The 22,099-nt window shown below is 42.7% G+C and overlaps 1 protein-coding gene across 2 annotated transcripts; it reads left to right on the forward strand.

The window, feature by feature from the left end:
- The first annotated feature begins 10,679 nt into the window (after nucleotides 1–10,679).
- Nucleotides 10,680–22,073, forward strand: LOC145913298 (ikaros family zinc finger protein-like). Of its 2 annotated transcripts, XM_083000907.1 has the most exons (11): nucleotides 10,680–10,781; nucleotides 11,068–11,238; nucleotides 12,405–12,563; nucleotides 15,379–15,510; nucleotides 15,858–16,025; nucleotides 16,474–16,581; nucleotides 17,740–18,155; nucleotides 18,235–18,298; nucleotides 18,449–18,619; nucleotides 18,917–19,083; nucleotides 19,322–22,073. In XM_083000907.1, exons 2-11 carry the CDS (start codon nucleotides 11,079–11,081, stop codon nucleotides 19,952–19,954), a joined length of 2,178 nt encoding a protein of 725 aa, XP_082857033.1. In that variant the 5' UTR covers nucleotides 10,680–10,781; nucleotides 11,068–11,078; the 3' UTR covers nucleotides 19,955–22,073. The 2 variants fall into 2 exon arrangements, with proteins under 2 accessions (XP_082857033.1, XP_082857034.1); XM_083000908.1 differs by lacking the exon at nucleotides 18,449–18,619.
- Nucleotides 22,074–22,099: the final 26 nt, after the last annotated feature.

Consider the following 22,099-nt stretch of genomic DNA (forward strand, 5'->3'; position numbering starts at 1 on the left):
CCTATAAACCACTGATGTATAGTTGTGAAAAGATCTAACTTCCGGTGCGGGTGTGAGCACAATTCTATCCTCGTATGGAAATATCTATAAGACAGTAGAACCAAACTTTCACTTGCATTGAAGCTTTTTGCTGCTGGTGTTGAAGTATTCGTGTCATGGAACGTAAAACGCAACGCAGATTTTCGATTGCCCTAAATTTACTCGTTATTCAGTGACAGGCATTACGTAAGTTTCCTGCGCCGAGCAGAACCTGGAGTTACCGAACGGAGAATTGCATCAAAAAAAGGTATTGTAAGCGCAACGATGGGCCAGCTCTGCGAGAGAATGGAAAGAGAAAGGCCGAGGAAAGAATGGAAAATTCGCCTCGCGCCGTTTGACCTCATGGGTCAAAGAACCCGGAAAAAAGGGCGATGGCTTCCCAACGAGAAGTCTGCCACACATTCCCTACAATCTATGGCAGGCACCTTTTGGGAGTAAAACCACTCAGTTGCGTAATTACGTCAGGTTAAGTTTAGTTATGAAACTTTGCTTGCAAGGTTAGCAGGAAATTAGCGGGTATTTGTTTGGGAATATCGTTACCGCAAAGTTTTTGTTGTGCAAACATTGCAAAGATCAGTCAGTCTCGACAATCGCATTTGATGTGAAATGCTTTCGAAATCACCACGATCGTGAAAATATGACAGCGCTTGCGCCCCACGTGGTGTAATTTTGTTGTCACACTGGATAGTTGTAATTGTCGAAAATAACGTAACACATGAAGTTTTTAAACACTTTGAAAAGTGTCTTTTTGCAGCTTGCGATTTTTGATATCGTGGCAAGCTGTCAAGGTCTTTGTACGCAAACAAAGTTTTTTGTAGACTTTAACGGTCAGTTTTAATTTCAACGTAGACATGATACGACACAAACAGAAACTGAAGTAATTTCATGTTCGTGGCATTTTATTTAAACTCACTGGAAAGAACACGATGTTCGAGGTTTTTTTTTGTTTCGTCCTTGGAGGACTTCTGCTTCGCTAATTTCCAAACTTTGTTGTCCCCTTTCCCTTTGCGGCGCGTGGAAACCAGCCTGCGTATTTGCCGGGACCCGGCATGTTTACTAAACAGAAGAAAACTCGATCGCAATCGATGGTCGGGAAAGCCGCGTGACGTCACTCCCTGCGTATGGAGTGTTACGGTCACCTGTCCGTGACGTCATATTGTCGGTTTCGCGACTGATCTTCGTAAGAGGGAGAAAGTCGAACAGACCTTTGTTTTGTATCGTTTACTTCCGATAGTTTGAAACGGTGAAAGAGGCGCCAAAATGTGATATAATTTTCTGTGCACTCAAATCAGTACAAAAGATGTAGGCATGACAAGTAGGAAAGGGCCGATATGGAGTTTTTTTAGCGCATCGGGTCAAGTACATTTGCCCCAAAATGGGCTCCCCCGACAGCAATTGTATCGAAGTATTGTGATAGTTGATTGATAGCATGGTAATTCTACACATTGGTGAGAAATTGTGATACCGTGGTAATGCTGCCGAGCGAATGTGAATTGAATGCGGAATATTAATGGATGTCTGCAGGACAAAGCCGGTTGATGACACCGCTTGATAAGATTGCGCTCTGTGGTTGAAACACTTGAATTGTCGTCCGTGGGTGATTGTTACATCGTAGAGATCTGCTCACAACTGTGTTGGTAAGGGTCAATGATTTTGGTGCAAATTATCAGTGATATTACCGATCGTTTTGTTGCGTGGATGTGCAAAAAGGCAGATTTTCTGGAATAGGTTTGACGTTGTTCAGAATTCCCATCTTGTGGTAATGTGCATTTTGATTTATGCCACCGCTGTCACTTAGTTTCGCATTAAAATGGCACACAAACGTATCGACAACCCAAAACGTTTTTAATTATGCGTTGTTGTGCAACTTCAACTATTTTCTGTTAGCCTGCAACTATACCTCGGCGAAACAATTGCAACTTCAAATTAACCTCATTATGAAACGCGAAGAGGCGACGCAATATCATCTCGAGTTCAGGTCTGCGTTTTCCAAGCGTTCAGGCCCCGAGGCTGACCGGAGCTGTGGGAAGACACGCCGCAATTTAAAAGTTCTGGCGTGGGACCAGGAGTTTCAGAAAGCGCTTCATCGGGTTGTGTTTAAAAGTTTTCCTCAGTGCTGTTGGCGGCGATGTTTTGTGCCTCAGCTCGCTGCTGCTGCTGCAAACCTACCATGCGTGCGAATGCGGTTGGGCGGGTTTAGGAATTTGCTCTCCAACGAGCAAAATGCCGTCGGGTTGCATTGCACGCAAGTACGACTTTGAGCTTATTGTAAGGCACAAACGCCCACCGCCTTTAATGAGACGCCACTGTTAAAGATCTGCTTTTGTTTTCAATTTAGGGGATGCATTTCCAAATGGTCTCTGAATTTTTTTCCTATTTTTCGCAATGCAATAAAGTGTTACGTTAGTTGGGGACCATTCCCCAACAGCTACCAAACAAATGCGTTAAAAAGAAGAAAACTTACGTCGATTACCCAAAAATCAAAATAAAACCAAACGTAATACAAGGGTATTTCGTTATCCTCTAGTTTAAACTCATTTTTATTGGCCTAATTATGTCAGAAGGGCATATTGACAAACTGTTTCAAAACAGTCCCAACTATTCAAATTTAATTCAACATTTGTGTCGCAAGTTTTCCAGCCACTCCAAAAACCAACTGCTGGATTCACGCGACCGCCGCACGCTGTTACCTGATCCGCTGTAATCGCGCCCAACCCTCGAGGGGCGAAATACCAGGAATGCGGCGTCTTGCTCGGGCCGGTGACCTGGTGGGCTGTTGCGCAACGGCCTTGCTTGTACTTGGAGCGCAAGGATACGCTTTATAGACAAGCTTAGTCGGAAACCGGGTCCACGCGTGCAGTGCGCGTTTGCAAACCGACCGAACCGGAATAGGAGTTGGAATGTCACTCCCAAAGATCGAAAAAAAGTAAGCTCTAGGGCTTGTAGGTTGGTACTGCTTCATGTCGCACAGGAAAGTACGATCAGATGCTGTCGTGCGCAAAAACGCCTAAAAGTTTTGCAGAAATTCACATCAGTCCTTTTGCCCATTACACTGTTTTGGAACAAGGCTTGGGTAGTGTTATGAATCGTTTTTTATTTAGTTTTATAAATCGAAATTGCGCTCCTTTTGCAAAACTTTGCCCAGGAATAAATAATTGTGATCAAAATGAACACCGTTATAAATAAAAATATATATATATTAAAAACTGAAGTTTTTGAAAAAGCAAAACTTTTAGTTATAATTGCAAGATACCATAACATGGGAATCCCCACTAAAAGTAGGTCAAGATACAGTTGTTGGTTTTCATGGTGAGCGATTCACCGCATACTTATGCGTTGAAAGAACACACCCTAATGCAAAGGTGCCGCCTCTTCAATTGTCTGCATAGAAATTTAGGCGCTCATTTTGTCCTAGGATGCAGGCCCACGGACTAGGTAAAACAAAAGCGAATCATGCACTCCCAAGCCAGTCAGTGGCATCCTGCGGGCCCTCGGGGCACGTCAAGCCCGGGCCGAGGTAATGACGCCCTTTTATTGCGTCCATTGTGGCGGCGTTGAAAAGCCAAACGTTATTTATTTTCGCTTTTTATTGCTGGAATCGCTCCGAGCCGTGCGACAAACCCTCGTTGTCGCTCCCATCGCCGGTCCAGGGTCGTAAGGTATCGTCGCAGAGGGCTCGTAACCGGCTATTGCCGAGAGTTACTTGCTTCACTACTGCCGGTTCTTCCAAGTCGACGACTTCTCAGTGACCCGCGGCCAGAGCATAAGATAGACAAGAGAGGCAGGCGGCGTTTGGAAAAAATGCGCACGCAGCGTTACGATGGTGGTGTGTGTGAGGTTTTCAACTTGACCTTGCGTGCTGCGGTGTGCAAAAACTTGGTGGAATGTAGTATGCAGCCGCTCACACTGTGATGAGCAAATTGGTGGGTAGATTGTTTCAGCCGTTGGATGCGTGTTTCTTGTAGGGTAAAGTATATGTGAAGTTCACCATGCTTTGTAACTTAGTTAATTTCCACATGATTTTAGAGAAAGTTGATATACTTTGTGAGAAAGATAAAACTGTAAAGCGTAATGTGATAGTATTAGATAGGAGAGGACACTTAAAGAAGGTGGCAGTACGTTGTTTTGTGGCAGTGAAAAGTGTGGCTTAGATTCCCCATTACTTCATCTGTTGTGAAGTAGTTTTTGCCGCAATAGTTAAATATGGATCGTTGCGACCTTTCGGACATGTCGTCATGGCATGCTAGGCATGTTGGAAGAATTTCCGGCCGTTTGATGCGTTCCAGGGCATTGAATCAGAGCCTCGGGGACACGCCATTTTTCCATAAGGGCGGTTAGCACACGTAAATACGAACTCTCATAACTCGGTTAGGGGTCATAACAGATGTGCCAGGGCCATGAATCGACAATTTCGCGCCGGAGTTGGGACTTTTGGGCGAATTAGCTTCAACGCGTGCCATGTTCCACGGCATGGACCCTCGCGTGACAATACTTAATGCCGTTTTGTGATCGTTTCGGGGTATCCATGCCTTTACTTTTTCGTGCCAGAGGCTGATGTCTTATTGTCGAGCCGAGAATCCTTCGTGGAAAAACGCATGCTCGAAATAGGAAGAATTCGCCACGGACAGATGGAATTGTGCGGATCTGATCTCCGAATTTAATTGTGGGATTTTCGAAGTCTAAAACGGTTGTTGATCGGTGATTTATTAATTATTTCTGAACCCATTTTCCAACATTTTCCGCGCTTTTGGATGCATTCTGTTTCCATAAACACCATAATGGCTTTTGTAACCAAATCGTTTGGTATTGAAATATATATGTAAACCTTGTAATGAACAAGGAAAATGTAGTATGTTACGTGCGAATCGCAACAACCATTATTTTTATAATTTCCTGTCTAGATTTTCAAGGAAAACTTTTCACAGTCCTGTGAACTTTAAGGCGTAAAAGGTTGGCACATTTGCTAAGGCCTCTCAATACCGCATCACGTCGTTCCCATTAAGGCGAAAAGTCGTGACGCAATATCTGTAGCTTTCCCAACTTCATCAAGCACGTTGCTTCCTAGAAATAGGACAAGGTTAATTGAAGGCCAACTTCGCCTTTATGGCCAAACAATTTAGGGAGCATTGTGTTTTTTTGTTTAAGAGCTTTCTCGAAAATTTTCGGTTAAAAAGTTGCGTGTGGTTGAGTATAGGATTCAACGTAGCATGAATTTCTGGTACAAGAGGTATATTTTCAAGGAGGGAAAAATATCCCTATATGACAAACTTTTGAAAAGGAAGCACAATTCTCACGCAAATCATACATGCACCATAGTTAACAGTACGTTTTAATTTCCTGCCGCTTTCTACTGCCAAATGCAAGCGCATCAAAACTTACTCTTTTTTTAATAAACGCATCTTAGCACTTGCAGCTCGTGGCCAATTCCCTTGTAACCATTGCCGGAACGGTTTATTCCTGTGACATTAACGTAATAGTTATCGGTTTCGGGAAACGGCGGTTCGATCGAAATCGTTTCATTATCTCCTTGCAATCCACGCCGTTTCACAAACTGCTTTGGTGCCAAATGCCAATTAGACCCCCAGATTGTTCCCAGAAGCAATTTGGCGCAGCGTCATAGAAATATTATCTCGGGCCGATGAGAGCGGACCCTAAACGAACTCTGCGGCCTTTTTTCCAACAGGAAGCTTTGACGCGTAACTTTGATACGTCGCTAGCCAGACAGGTGGACGCACATTAATTTAAATTTGCTTACGCATGTTCGGTCGTGCTATTCTGCTCGCCACACCTACAAAGTGCAAAAGGCTTCCGTAGCGGCGCAAAATGCAAATCGTTATCGCGCTTTAAATGCAACTTGGAAAGGCCGATAGTTCGCCACAGTTACCCGAAAGTTGCAAGCATGCATGCTGTAGAGACAGAGGGTTAACCGAGGAAAGGTAAAGTTTCAGCAGGATTAGTGGTCAATTTGATTGACCATCCGTTAGTAACTTACCAAGACTGACAGATTTCAGCCTGAAACTAAAATGTGTCGGATAATGGACATCCGTTAGTTGTCAATTTGTACAGACATGGAAAGTGAAGTGTCACATTTGCTTTGTGGGCGTGCACAGAAATATGTACTTTTATTCTCCCGTGGGGACAGTTTCAAATTAAGTGGCAGAGGAACGCTGGTGGAAAATGCGTTTTTGTGACAGCCTAAAAAACTGTTTTCCTGCATTTGTTTTTTTCCAACGTAAGCTATGGCAGCTGGGACATTCCTGTTGGTTGGTTGTTTTATCTGCCGTGGTTGGTTGTTTATAAGGCGACAATGTGTTTTAACGAATTTTGCCAACGCAATTCCGAAATCACGGGTTAATAAGATTGCACTAACGTTACCCTGTTGACGAAGCAGATCTGTGTATGTTTCGTTGCCGCTTCTTTGTGTGGAAAAACGATTACCGATTCCGATTATTAGCTGACCAATCAGAGCGCGGTTCGCGTGTGCGCCACGTCAGGGAAAAACCGGAACACCCTTAAACGGAATTTTCCCGAAGTAGAGCTGATGGTGCTTTGATGGCATTGTAGCGTCAGCTTAGCCAAAAAAGTAATTCCGGAAACCGATCGACAGGGAGTTGATAAAGTGATAAACTAAGCTCCTCGCCCCACAATTAAACCGAATCACTTTGAAGTTATTTTTAAACCCAGGATGCGTATTATTTGCTTGCGAGATATTGGAAATTTTTCTTTCAAAAAAAATTAAAAGATTGAAAGGTTGGAATTTCAAACGCCATACGAAAGTGGATAATAGCCATATCCGTATATATATTAAAGCCTATATACGTAAACTGACATTTGACGCAATTGAAAAGCATTGCGGCTGGGTTTACCTAGACACGCGGTGTAAGTTGCACGTAGATTATAAATCGCTATGCACACACACACTTTGCCAGTACAACGCCACCGTTTGAGTTGGACCAAAAATTGTCCCTTCGCCAACTCTTCGTGCCTTTACGCAGGGGCGTGTACGTCGTTTGGCTCCCTGTTTCCCACTAGAAGGCAGGCAGGGCGCCTCTTCCATCATATCCTGATTACCACGCGCACGATCCCCCGCAATCGATCTTGTCTCGTTTTTTTCCATCGTCGTTTCCTCCGCAGTTAACGTGAACGCACTGCATAGACACCCCATGCCCACTGTTTACATAAACTCGCGGCCAGCCGCTGATTATGATTATGCGACGCCCCGCGTGGACAGATTTCAATTGTGTCTCGATTGTTTCAACGCGCCACAGCCCATAAGCATTGTCAGCACCTGGCCAGCGCTGACCACTTGTAAGGGGACGAGTTGGAATGGTACAAGTTTTTTGGCTATGAAAAGGTAGCTTTAAATTGTGGCATCGCAGGGCGTGGCAATGTGGCTGGAAGGACGAGAATAAACATCTTCTATTTTCTCATATACCTCAAGAGGCTGCCCAGATTACAGCGAGTTTCGGATAGGCGGAAGGAATTTGCATAAAATTGTTAGAAGGAAAAATGAAAAGGGATTTGTTTTGCTTGAAAAGCTTATAGTTAGATGCTACGCATATTGTTTATCTATTTGACGCTTTGAGTCGCGATTTTAGTTATACGTATGCAAAAAAGAACGATTACTATTTTCTTAGTTCTTAAACATCAAAGGGACGTTTTTTTTTCATTTCTGCGATGTCGCTTTAGATAGTTCCAATTAATACGATAATGACGCCCGATTTTTTGCGGACAGAATTTACACCCATTGTTATTAAAGCATCCACCACAAGTATAAACAAATGGTGTTTCGTGGTTGTTTCGTTGAATCGTGTAGTCCCAGCACAAGAATCTATTTACAACAAACCCATGCGAAACTCGCGTTGATGACATAACTAGAAACCACCATCGGGAGAGTTGTTGCCCGACGTACCCAGAAATCGGTTCTTATACAGTAAGCTATTACATAACGTTTTTATCTCAAAACAAAATTACATATGGGTGCGCCCGCGTTGCCTTAACCTAAACTTCCCGCATGCAACTGCATGTACCAGGCCAAACCAAACGGCATATCCTTTTACCACGTCGAAGGTGATCTTACTCGCTGGCGGAACGGGCCTGTGGATGTTTCTAAGTTCACAACAAACAATGTTGGTCCCGCTGGCCGCTCATCCGGGATGTCGGGTTGTTGCGCTATGGACTCGCCGTTCGATCGCTGGGTGTGTGCTTTACTCACTACGGTGATGATGCCTTCTGCGCACGCACTGTAGTGTGGCTTCCAGACTTCATTTATTTAGACAGTAGTCGAAAATGACTTAAGTTGTGTAACCGACGTGAGAATTTATTGCCAAATGTTGACACTTTATTTCCGGTAACGCAAAAGCATTGATTTTGTAACGTGTCGGAAATTTTTTGTAAATGTTTTCGTTGAGCGACAAACGCATAAGAACCAAACCCAAAAAAATAACATTAATTTAAAGTTTTTGGGTGTCTCGTCAACTTAAATAAGATTGCAGTGTGCGGCGAAGAAAAAGTTTGTGAAACACTGAAATGTCCGCATAGCTTGACGTGCGATTGTCGGTTCACCGAAATGTCATTCCCCTTTGGCACTTGGATCACTAGTGGGAATTCGTGGAGGAAAAGGCGGCCTTCTAGGAATGTGCGCTTGAAGCGTGGTCGATACCGGCACGCATTTCGTCTGTAAAACCATTCTTGAGCCAGACAACTGGGGACAGAATGGGCCTTCCGGGCTCCAGCCCAAAACATTGGGCTCTTTTCCATCTCTTCTCACGACATTGGCTTGATTGTGTTCGTTTGGAAAACGTGCAATTCGGACGTGAGTACCTCGAAAAATAGTACTGACGACTTAAGTGAGAAAATAAAACATTCAATGCTTATATAATACAGTGTAGCCAATGTATCCGTTATCCCGTTTCGTGCAGATACATTGCAGCCGTACGAATATAGGCGTTTTTGTCCGATGACCAAATGTTCGCATGATAACAATAATTGTCTGTTTCGTCAACAAACCTCCATTCTTCACGTAAAATGCAACAGGAAAACATAGCGTCGTTCGAACGCAGCTCTGCTTCGTCACTCAAAAGCGACGCGCAACGAAACGAACAACAATCGTTCATGAGTGGTTTTGTGGCGTTTTGTTGTGCAAAAACCGCCTTTCGTGCATCCGTGCAGTGTCCAGACAGGCAAGCCTGCAATGCCGCGTTCTCAGAGGGCAACAATGCTTTGCCTGTAGAAGTTCAAAACTCCTTTCGATGAATATTAGGGGCCCTGAAGTGTACTTTCGGAGACCTATTTATTGCACAAGACATTGGGCCAGTTAGAAAGGCGGTTTGTGTCGCCACAGGAAAAGAATTATTCTTGTGCAGTTGCGGGGAAATGATAGTATAACAATATTTGCGTTGTAAATGAACCAAATGTACTGATTTACTAACAACGTCACTGTGAGCATATGACAACGCAGCCCTAAAAGGGATAAGCTGCCTTATAAAGCAGTGAATAGTATCCGCAGCTTATACTTTCGTATGTTAAATACTCGCATTATGCATATGCTCGTTAAAACGTATGAAGCGGTCATTACGAGTGTATATGCGCTGTGCTGCAGAAATACGATCGTTTGCCAACAGAAAAACGTTCTTTCCTTCCGTTGCGAAGTGTTTCGGGCATGCAACAGTTTGGAAATGCGCAATAATGTGCTCTGTGCCGCTCAGGATAAAGCAGCAATTTGCGGTCGTTATATTTGCTCTATGGGTGTGTTTTGCCTCACATAGAGTACCAAGTGTATTATCCTCAGTGGTGATGTTTGATGACCTTGTTAGAGTGTGTTTGTCGGGAACTTGTAAATGAAACAGGTGTTTCTGAGGCAAGTGAAATTTTCAGGGAAGAGCAGATGTTGCTTACTTTCTTATCTTAGAAAAATATGCCTATCATAAAACACAGAATTAAGTATTATATCGCATGAAATGTGTTTGTGGTTGAAGGGCAGCCCTGTTTAAATTGTTTTTGTAATTGTTAATTGGATTCATCAAAAATACCCTGTGTTTTGTTACATTTCACCTCTGAAAAAACAGCTATTGTAACCGTTTTGTCCTTGATGTAGTCTGTTGCAGCGGGTTTCTTTCATTCCTAGCGAACGATTCCCATGTTGGTGCTCTTTCAAAAGCCGGAGGGCGTGTTGTCCACCAATTCCCATGCATTTTACCACGTCGCCACGCCAACTGCGGGCGTGTCAGGCACCGCAGCAGCAGTTGGGAACATGGGACAAGAGTAGGGCTCGTGTGCAATTACAGAAGTCCCATAGTGCAGGTGCAAAAGGCGAGACGCGCTCCGCGACTACCCTCCGGCAATTCGTTGTTCGTCTTTCGCAATTTGCACAAGGAATTCGTTGGGTTTCCAGCTCTAGCGGTTTGCGGTGTGTCTCTTAGTAGGAAATTTCAATCTGGTGATTCAGTTTCATAACAATTTGTGTCGCTCATACGTGGGTGTCGTGTTTTTCGTCAGGTTCATACTACAGACTTGGATTGGGCATATGATGTGCAGTGTCATGAGAAAGAAATAAGAGTAGAGTATATATAAGTAGCTTCACATGTAAGCGTTTTCACTTATTTGAGGATGTGTTTAACTATTTTCGTTTCTCATTGTTTAGAATATTTCTATTAGTTGTAGGTATAGTAGGTTATTATTGTTTTTGTAATGTTCCACATTGGTGTTTGAAAAGGAAGTTGGATACATATATAAACTGGAAAGTAAGAAAACAGTTGCACGCATTGAAAGTATTCAATAGTTTACTAATCTGACATTTACAACAAAATGCCATGTTTCAATTAACTAACATACAAAAGTAGGCATTTTTGTTACAGTCTAGCAGTTAACGGAAAATCAAAATGGCGCTTAGCGCCAAGAGCCGTGCACCCGCAAATCTCTTTAAAAAAACGTGCCTTCTAAAGTATCGAACGCGGCCATTGTTAGGCATTGTTACTAGTAAGAAATGGCATTATGGCGAAACAATGGTCCTGTGTCTTATGTTGACAGAAGCCGGTGTGATGCCTGCGGCTAGCATGGAGGCAAGCAATCCTACAGATCCAAATGATGTCAATTCCGACTCCGCACCTCACGACACGTCACTGTCCAATGACCTAGACGCCTGGAAGGGCCCTGACAGCGAGGTGACGTCACCGCCTCGTGACACGCCGAACGCAGAAAGTAAGAAATTGTGAAAAAAATTAAGATGTCTTTAAAGAATTGCCGTGCTCCACAATTTGCTATTGGGATTTACCGTGTGAAGGTGCAAACACAATTTCTATATTTTATTTTGCTTGTGCCGAGCAGGCGTTGCGAGTTACTTGTAATCGAAGGGGATATGTTACTGTTTAGTGGTGCCAACTGTTACGTTCAAAAGTAAGATTTTTAAACGCGTATCTGGTTACTCGTCCCGTTTCTTTTCTTGAGATTAAATTTACGAGAAATAAAAATCTTGCTACGTTGCGGTTTAAAGGTAAGCGACAAAAACTTAGCTTTTTGTCAGAATTGATTCAGGGTTTTCATCACGACCAACTGTTTGGCATTGGCATTTATTAACGACTTTAAATGCCCGACCAATTTTTTACTTGTAGTGCGTCATGCAGTTCGTCCGCTCAATCGCGTTGCATGGAACGCATGCGGCGGCGAGCGCTGTTTTCGTGTATGATCGATAGCAAGTATCCGCTGTTCTATTGCTCGCATGGAAGTGCTCGCAGATCTAATCGATCACTGTAGACTGGTAGCGCAACTCCGTATTACAAAGGGCGGATAGCTGACTGAAGGTCGCTCGTTCTTGGAATCGACATTTTGTGATTTATTCGCGAACAACGACATGAACGCTCGCGTTAGACGCCAAACTAGGAACGTTAAAGTCGAGAAGAATGATCGGAACCGACTCCCAGCCCCTCTCTCTCGCAATCTCTGCCTAATTAAACCAACATGTTACAAATTGATTGCCTGTCTGTTGGGATAACTTAACCGATAATGGAAACGCCAATAACCTCTGCTTGGCATCTATCGCCTATTATTATTCCGAACGCCCTCGTTTAAGAAGAACTGTAACGACATCAGCCACGCGTTCTAATAGAGATTGGATTACTTTTGGGTCATGACTTGACAGTCGAGTTTGACTGTTTTTCATCCATAAAAAATGTAGCTGCCAGCGAGAGAAGCTCAATATTATAAATCTCTTCGTTGACATATAAATAACAGGGATAAATCCCCTTCAATCTGTTTGTTTCCAAATGAAAATAAATAACACGTCATGTCCAAGAATCACACAAAGCTACATAACAAAACACAAAAGTCCCTGAATTATGAAAAAAACCTAATGTTCTATTTCTTCCAAGGCGATGAACAGCAGGATTGTAAACAAGAGCAAGGGAGCCCCACATCCGAACAAACAGACCGCACTTCTGCCCCACGTTTCACCCAGTCACCAACAATGGGATCGCCAAGCAACCTAAACCGGTCCCTTCAAACCGCCAGCCCTTCACAACTCTCAGCAGGTGAGAGGGCATTTAGCAACTTGCACATAGGTACTATTTATACCGTGTTATTAAAAGAGTGCGGTATCTGATACAAAGACATGTTCCTTTTTACAGATTTCGTGTGGTATAGGTTTAGAAAACTGCTTGCCCAACGCAGTCCAATAAGCGATTAGGAACGCGATAGACCTATGTTCCCTAAACACTTTGGCATCAACAAAATGACAACACGCAACAAAAAACAGGCTTTTGCTTTTACGTAAACACGCCAAAAAACGCGCCGGAACTTCATCACTAATACGTATTTGTGGAGGACTCTGGCTGTTTAGGACGAGCTCCCCTATGTTATGATGTCGCAATTTTAGCTTCAAAACACGAAGGGAAGTTGTTGCTTGGATTAAGCGAACTTCCGCTCGTTCGACGCTCATCCATTGCAAGTGACGTCATCCAAAATTCCGCCCGCACAATAACAATACCTCTGCGGTACTCCAAAGTGAGAGGCTTAAAAGTTGTCCGCTGTGAAGTCATCGCAATTAATTTGGCGGCAAACTTGACCGATTGTCTGCGTAGTTGGGTGGTTTGCTGACGCAGGGGTGGCGCAAACTGACTGGTAAAGTGTGGTAACATCTTGTTTAAGAAAAATAAATTCGCAGACAGTTCAGCGTCGTAAGTGCTTTTAACACAAAACTTCAAAGACAACATTGGTTTCGTAATAATGGCCTTTGATGGTAGCGCAATTTCTGTAGACATTTTCTCGGCTATTGGAGCTTTAGACTTTTTTGGAAAAAGAGCGTCCCAATCTATGATGTAATATATATAATATAGTTTATTATTAGACTTTTCTGATCACCTGTACCTATATAGGTGGTTCGAAAATAACACAAAAACCTTCGAACCAGATAATTGCGGCAGGTAATTCCAGTTTGTCCCGTTACGACGAACCCCGCTTTTCTCGTGCCTTCGTGTATCGTCATGCAGAAAAACAACCATACCGGGAAATTCATTGTCCGTCCTTAATCTCAACTCAACAACATCTATTCGAACTCGGGCGGCACAGAAATTCCACCAAAACAGGCACTGACGCGTCACCTGATGCTATAGTTGCACCGCGGCCGCAGACTTAAATCCACGTGTAAAGAGAATGGAGGGAGAGCACCTGATTTTTGAGTATTGAGAATTTTCTCCAGTTGTAAGATCGTGAAATCATCGAAAGACGCCTGATAATTTCACGTACAATTCTCCCCGCCGCGTAATGTTGCAACACAATGCTTACGATAAATATACAAATATGTATAGATCGAATGTTGGATCTAACTTTCCGTTTTCGGTATGGTCTCGAATTTTCTGTCAATATTTTTAATTGTCGTTGACTGTGGCATTTCAAAACAAGGATGCAGGAATATTAATTTCTTGTCAGAAAAGCAGTTTGCTGCTGAACGCAACTTCTCACAGTCAATCCAACAGTAACCTAGGGGTATTTACACATTTTGTGTATAAATACATTGCAAATTAGGTAAAGTTGTAAGGATTGGCTTTCTTTCCAGTATGCTTAATAGCAAATGTGTCAACTCACGTACGGACTATGCAGTTTTTACACAACTTTTAACAAAGCAGCCACATATACAACCATTGGTACAATCCAGCAGCCAGGGAAATGCTCAGTAACTGGGACTTCATGTTAGTGAACCCGAACGTTGGCGCTGGCCGTCGGCGTCCTGTGCAGCAGTTTTGTCACTGTTTACGCTAAAGCGATGAGTTAAGGGAAGTCTTCCTACCCTAGCGCTGTGCCTTAATTAATTTGGGCTCTGCCTCGCTTTGTCGTCAGCCCAGTTTCTGGAAGAGGGCAGGAATGTTTATGTTTCGTACGTTAACTCACGGGAAATCGGCTTCACGCCTCAAGCAAGGGTTTGCAGTGTTGTTTTGCTTGCTCTTTTTGCGGACGCGGTTGATGCTTTTTTATGGCGTTTGTGAGTCGGTTTGTGCTGCCCATTATTTTTGTTGGGATATATTTAATTTGTTAAACCACTGTACCAAATGATCACTCACGCTCAGCTGTCAAACTTTACGTATTTGTGTGCCATCAAAAAAGCGCACATTGGCTAGGCGCCCAATGACTAACCAATGAAAACAGTTTCCAACCTGTCAGCAGAGTTTGGCCGGCGGCGCACAATGGTCGCAATGTATGTGATTCACCCTTCCTAACATTATATTCGCCCCGCTGCTGTTCCGGACTATTGGCGAGTTTATAACGTGTGCAAAGTCCTCCAATGTTGTTGTGAATTAATCAATCAACCAATCAACCTGTTTGGTCAACTAGGTGTATAACATGTACGTAGAACCAAGCTTTTAGCGTGCACAACTCATTTATTTTCAAAACAATCTTTTTTTTTTAGTGGAAGCGAAAACGTTTTGACACCATTGCCTTAAACAAAGCTTGAAAATCAGATCACCTGGTCATATCGGAACTCGCGTGAAATGAACCAAAACGTTTTTTTCATCATGACTATGGCATGAACACATTCAAAATATGACACATAAATAATGAAATTTGCCTTGATTTATTTTTCTATGTGGTTTTCCAGTATCTTTATGTTTTCCCATTTTGTTCGTTTTAATATCCAGCGCGCTTTTATGAATATTCAATTATTCAGTTACTAAAAATAGATTAGGCATTAGTGTCCTATACTTCTTGTATTAAACGCAATAAAACTGCAGCTTGCTACGTGGCAAGTTTCAATTGAGGCACCTGGAAGTAAAGGGCCTCGCGGGTTCAAAGTTGCTCGTCGGTGTTCGCACAAATCCAGGATTAACCCATGTCCTTTCTGTTCTCGTACAGGCTCGGCGACAAGCACAGGCACTTCTGAGTCGAAATCGCAAGCTAGGAACCTTAATCTGATCACTTGTGAGGAATGCGGCTTGATTTGTGCTGGCCAGAGTCATTATCAGGTCCACATCAGGTCGCACACTGGTAGGTTCCAAAGTTGCATTTCCTTACCACGTTTATTACGATTAAGATTGGGAACTGCTACATAATTATGGCTAAATAATTTAAATACAAAAGGAAAAGTGTTCTTTCATTTATAATTAATGGCGCTTAATGCATATATACATTTTTTAGATAGAAGTATTCAATGTTAAATGCCAAAAATTAGGCACAATTTAAAACTCTGCAAGATTCCATTTGAATAGGAAACTGATCATGCATTTTGTTTCATACAATTACGACCCAATGTTGCATAGTGTTGCTTTATGTTCACACTACACTATGCAAAAAAACAGCCTTGTCAAACGTTTAAAGTCAAATGGCTATTTCAGGCGAGCGCCCATTCAAATGCAACATCTGCGGCGTGGCGTTCACCCAGAAGGGAAACCTCCGGAGACACTACAAGATTCACTCTGAAGAGAAACCGTACCAATGTCCCGTGTGTTCGTACAGGTGCCGTCGAAGGGACGCGTTGAACGGCCACATGAGAATCCATTCAGGTTCGTTTATATCTAGGCCTAATTTAAACAGGGCAATAAACAGTCCGTCTGTTTAATCGGTAACTTGCTTTCTGAAACCAATCTTGAATTGGCAATGGAAAGAAATGTTAGTATTGTTTTAAAACATCAATTGATAGAATAAATTTTGACGTAAACGTAAAAGCATTATTTGTCGATACCCAAAAAGAACTATTCTCAGCCAAACAGGTATTGCGTTTGCAACATTTAACTTGATATATAGCGTTTATCCATTTAACAGTAGATTTCAAAAGGTCAACTGCTTCGAAAACGACTGTAGCAAACCAATAAGCACGTGTAAGACCCAAATTAAGTAGAAAACAACGTGGCTTCACATGAGGCGCTCTTGAGTGCGTAATTGGACCATATCTCACTGTAGCTTGGTCCATATTGTAGCATTGTAATGTGGACATTTATTTTCGCGTTTTAGACGTTCGTCCATACCGGTGCGTTTATTGTGCAAGAAGCTACAAGTCTCGGCAATCGCTGAAAGAGCATGAGTATCAATGTCCATACAAGAATGACCCTGTTTCGCAAGGTACGACGTGATAAAATGCTTATTATTTATCCAAGTCTTCTGTTAACTTAACTTGATATTTCAAGGAAGAAAAAGCCCTCATGGGTTAGATTAATTTGTTCTGGTACAATTTTGTTTATTACCTTTTTCAGGTCAGCATTATGATGCATTTTAACAAAAACACTGCTGTTTATAAACACCTGTTGACCTTATCTTTTACGATATTATCCAACATTTTGCGCTACGCCTTGTTAAAAGTTTTAAAGTATAACTATATAGGTGCTTATAATGGGTTGCTTAGTGAGTTTAAATCGTAAAGCATCGTTCATGTCACATTGCAAACCGCTAATTACACAATACATTGCAATTTTTATTCCACAATGTGAAGTGTGAAATTACACACTGCAGTCCCGCATTTAACCATAAAGGCTAGTTGCAGTGCAAATTTATGTGCGGGAATTTAAAGCCCAAAGTACTTCAGTTTGAAACAGTATTAATGCGCGTGCAGGCTTAGGCTTTCGGTAAACGGGAAACAAAAGTAGGGTCTTAGCCGGTTGCTTTGATGTCATTATATGCTGCACAGCAGGAAGACAGGTCGTTAGGCGGCCAAAATCCATTTGCGACCCTGTGACCATCCTATGTGTAGCTTTATTTAGCCTATAAGTTGTGGTCAACACACTGTGGAGTGAGCAACACTCGGTTGACATTATAAAGAGCTTTAATTAGGCTAAAGTTGCCCTATTAATTGCCACGGTTTTGATGGCGCTCAAGTGAGGATAAATTACTTTTTGTGGATAGGAACGACGATTTATGATTTGTATCAATGACGGCAATATTGTTAGTAGAACTAATTGCAACGTTCTTTTTGCCCGCTTAACTTGCATTGTGGGTTTTGTAGCAGTATAGTGAATAAGTGTACCAATGTTATTGTTTTTGCTTGGTTGTGTCCACATTTCCTTTCTTTGGTAGTTTTACGCCGCATCTCTTCGAATCTGTGACTCCATTACTGTCAATAAGTAGATTAATTCCCGTGTACTTACATTAGTCACAACCGAGGCAACCACCATCGTTTTTTTAACTTATTCGATTGATCATTACACCTTAAACAGCGAGTGTAAGCTATCAATAAAAAAAAAACACTACGGGATGGGATTAAAATATGTTCATTTACATGTTCAGGTCAACAAAGCAATTCTGCCTCGCCGGCCAAGAATACCGACAAAATATCGAACAAGCATTCTCCAATTCACTCGTCATACAGTCAGCAGGCACAGGCTTTACAGAGGATCCTTCCAGCCGTGATGCCTACAGCGTTGCAAAGTCAACAGCAACTGATGGGTTTAAGCGCTGCTACCTCCTTCATGCAACAAGGTTCTGGATCAGCGCCAAGCAGCAGCGGGAAAAGGAAAGCTTCCAACCCGCAGAAGTTTACAAGATTTCGCGAGACTCCAACTTCAACTGAGACGCCGAAGCCAACCAATCAGGGATTTATGGGAAATTCTGTTGCAAGTGCCCTGCAGTTTATGCCCTCGCTACTTAGCACCATGATGCAACAGCGTCAACTACAGGAGAACTTATCGAGACTCGATTCTGAGGTTGGTGTTTAAATTTAATTTTATGTCAGTATAAATACCGCAGAGGGCATTATCATTTATCTTTATTTATGTAACGCAGGAAAGAATGTCACCTCAACAAGATGTGGCAATCGATTTTTCGGCGAAAAGGCCCTACATTAACGGTAAACATCTGCCAAACCCTTGGCTATATAATTATTGCATGAATTTTGTTAACTGTTTCCGCCGTAAGAAACATAGAAATCTTACGCGTTGCACGCCTTCTCATTTTTTGCCTGACCCTTGACCCTAAGTTTGCTTGTGCACTCGAGCAGCTCCCGTCGCCAACTCCAGCGAAGCGGAGGCGATACCTAGCACCACCAAGCGGCCGCGCATCGACGGCGAGTTCGTGTTGGCGACCACGGATTCGAACGATCAGCAAAACGGCCGAATTACACCGATTGAAGCCGTGAAGAGTGCATTTACCGCTTATAGCAGCGCCAAAGGTTTCATTTACGTTGCTTTCTGCATTTTTGTTGTTTTCATTATTTGGTGACGTACTTGTTTTGTTGCTAGCTGCTGAATGAATGAGAATGTGATTGTTTTGATAAAATGTTCCTAAGATATTTGAGATAACGCAATGCTACATGTACCTATATTAGCCCTAAAAAATTAAACGAATAAGTACCACAGTTTATCTTCTGTAAAACATGCGTCCTCTTCGTAATGTTGTTGCCAATTGCCGTGTTTTGTGCAACAAACGTTAAAATTTTTACAAACACTCCTCAATATTTCCTTCACAGATGTGGGGAGTTACCTTAGCAGCATCTATGCGAACGCAGAGTCCAACTTTCAAAACAGCAACTATGGTGAAAAGCTCTCGGGCAGCGCGAAGCGAAAGCGTCCACGCTACATGACCGAACGTGTTCCCGGCATTAGAGAAACAAGCCACGGCCTGGATATAAAGGAGGTGCGCATAGCAAAGTCTTGATACTATAAATGAGTGCAAATGAACACTGGAGACATTAGTCTCAGAGACATTGAGAGACATTAGTTAACTTTCATGTAAACAACTGATGTGTTTTAGTAACATCGTATCCCTTTACACAGTTTAAGTGGTTGAGAAGGTCTATGAATCGTTTTGTCATATTTTGTTAATTCAGTGACGTATTATCTATGTGTAAAAGCAGTCTTGTTTGTCTCTTCAGACTGAGAATGGTTATTATAATTCCAAACCATCACCTGGAAGAGGCAACCAATCAACGGTTAGAATGCCTCGTTACGTCAGCAGCCCCGGTTCGACGTCACTTGACCTTTCGACCGAGAGATTGGGCAAGAGGGAGGAACTGATGTCAGGCGTGAAGCAGGAAGGAAGCAACGCTAGATCCACGGGAAACCTGAAGATGGGAGATGCATCCCGTTCCGGCATCAGCATCTTCATGACTCCTGAAGCAGACGGAGACATCCAGGAACTGAAAGCTTACGTGTGTTCCCATTGTCACTGTCTCTTCCTCGATCACGTGATGTTTGCGATCCACGCCGGTTGCCATGGTTTCCACGAACCGCTCGAGTGCAATGTCTGCGGATACCGCGCGTCGGACCGTTACCAATTTCAGTCGCATTTGGCTCGCGGTGATCATCTCATGTCGAGTCTTGGCGGCGCCAGCGCGGAGTCTGACGATCCCGACGCCGCGCTTTCGTCGAAAACAAGCGATGTGGGCGACAGAGGCGACGGGACGTCGATGGGAAGAGGAGAAGAAACCCCGCTTGCTCTAACCACGATGTCGAAGTCCGAAAGTCTTCTGGTGCACCGGTTTCCGACCAAGGCGATTGTGAGGTAATAATTCGGTCGCCTTTGTGTTATTGTTACGTCATATTGACGCAAGTGGACAGCTTTGTTTGTATCCCTAGGACGTTTGAAGTGGGGCCATGAAAACCTTGGCCCAAAGCTCGATTGTAATTTAGCCTGATTATCCCATCATACGTTTTTACATTTGGTTCTTTTTGATCGGTACATTTGCTTTTGAACGTTTTACGCATTCAGGCATAAAACACTGATTGTGCCCCTGTAGTAGCTGGTACATTTCCGTGTTCCTTCACACCAGCCTTATTTCGCTTATTCGCAATATCCTATTATTCCAGACATTGCGTATATGCTTTGCCGTGGTAACGACGTTACCCCAGCCACTACATTACCGCTCATGTATGTTTCAATTTACGCGTCCAGTGTTGTTAGCACTCAAACCTACCTCCGTGCACTTAAGTATCCGCGTCATTTTGTTCCGTGGAATATAACACTTTTTAGGATATGCGACCCATAGCGGACCACGCTCAACTGTTGGACATACGAGTACATTTTCAGTAAGATTTTGGAGTCGATTCTGAAGGTTCTAGAAAACAACGAAGCAAACACTCACTTTCTATCTGCCGTGTGTAGTTGTATGGTCTTAAACCTTTGTACGCTGCCCACATCTAAGGTACTAATCACGACCAATAAATATGAAATAAAACGGTGGGTTGGTCCCCCTTGACGTGCTTGGCATCTTTTACCTACGATCTTTTCCCGACCCCCTAACCTATTAATACGTCATTGACGTTACCTTATCGCAGTCTCGAATATTTTTTTACCCATCACTTCACGCAGTCTTATGATCAGCTCGCTAAAATTGGCTCTGCGTCGCTAAGTGGCAGATATTTTTTAGTCGCAGTAGTCGTTGTGTGGCGCTCTTTGCTACCAGGAAATTCAATAGTTTTAGACCTCTTACATGCATCATGCTCATAATTTATGCAATCAACAATATGCAATCACCGCGTCCTTGCCCACCACAAGCAGCCTTTAGTTTTTCGAGCGTGAAGTTTTTTGCGCCAATGCAGTTTAACTGCTGAAAATTGTTACAGGGGTCTCGTAAATGCTCTTTGTGCATTAGAAACGTGCGTATCGGTAGTCGAGTGTTGGCAGTGTTTGATCAAGATAGTACATTCGCTACCTACGCGTATTTGAATGTGTTGCTTTTTTATTATTTAGTTTCGTATTTTTGATGACTTCGTGTTAATTTCCTGGATAGTAATTATATATGTTGTTGGATTAGCGAAGCACCAGTTAACACGCGTGCTACCGCTGCTGAAAACACCACATGTTTCTCCTACGAAACGGTGTAGACCAGATGGTAATTGTGTTACGTATTTGCTTACACTTTGTGTAAATCAAATACCTAAAACTGGCAACTGCACGTTTTGTTGGGGTGCGATTAATTCCCCTTTTTATATACCTTGGCGCTGTGCTTTGGCCCTTTTTTACGTCGAATATTAATTGGTGTATTATTTTTATGGCTCCAAGTGCAATTTTGCTGCGACGAACGCTTGTAATTTTTTCGCATACCGTCCGATACTCACGCTGCGACAGTCAATTAACGCACCTCATCTAAAGAGCCCTTTTGCTATGTAACCACGAGATTGGCCTTTGCCTATTTAACCCTTTGTTATGTGTTTTGTTTATTTTCTGATTTTGGGCGTCAGCACTTACAAGCTCTTGCATAAGACAATCCTTCGTTCCCCTGTATTACGCAACCTAGTACAACAAGAATAAGGAATGGTAGCGGATAAACATCTGCAACAATTTTAGTCCACTGTCGAGAGACTAGTACAAACCTTTCCACTATTTCCTCCCGTGAAGTGTTTTTCCCAAACCTTTTCAAACAGTAGAGAAAAACATCAAAGTTTTAATTTCAGTTAAAAAGTATTAGTACACAAGACAGTTGTTGTTTTGGGTAAAAAGTAAATTATGTGTGTTTAGAATTGGATGGATTTGGCCTGGCATCTACAAATTATTATTCACGTAATTGTGCACAAACTTGCCCATGTGACATTTTTCTTCATTCCGACGAAATTTCCTCACAATGCGCATTTAATTTTTGCTTGTTTTTTGTGACTGTCATTGTAATAATACAGTGCCTTGCTTGCAACAAATGTGTTTCTTGGAACGAAAA

Source organism: Ascidia mentula, chromosome 9 (assembly GCF_947561715.1).
Source record: "Ascidia mentula chromosome 9, kaAscMent1.1, whole genome shotgun sequence".
Lineage (NCBI taxonomy): Eukaryota > Metazoa > Chordata > Ascidiacea > Phlebobranchia > Ascidiidae > Ascidia > Ascidia mentula.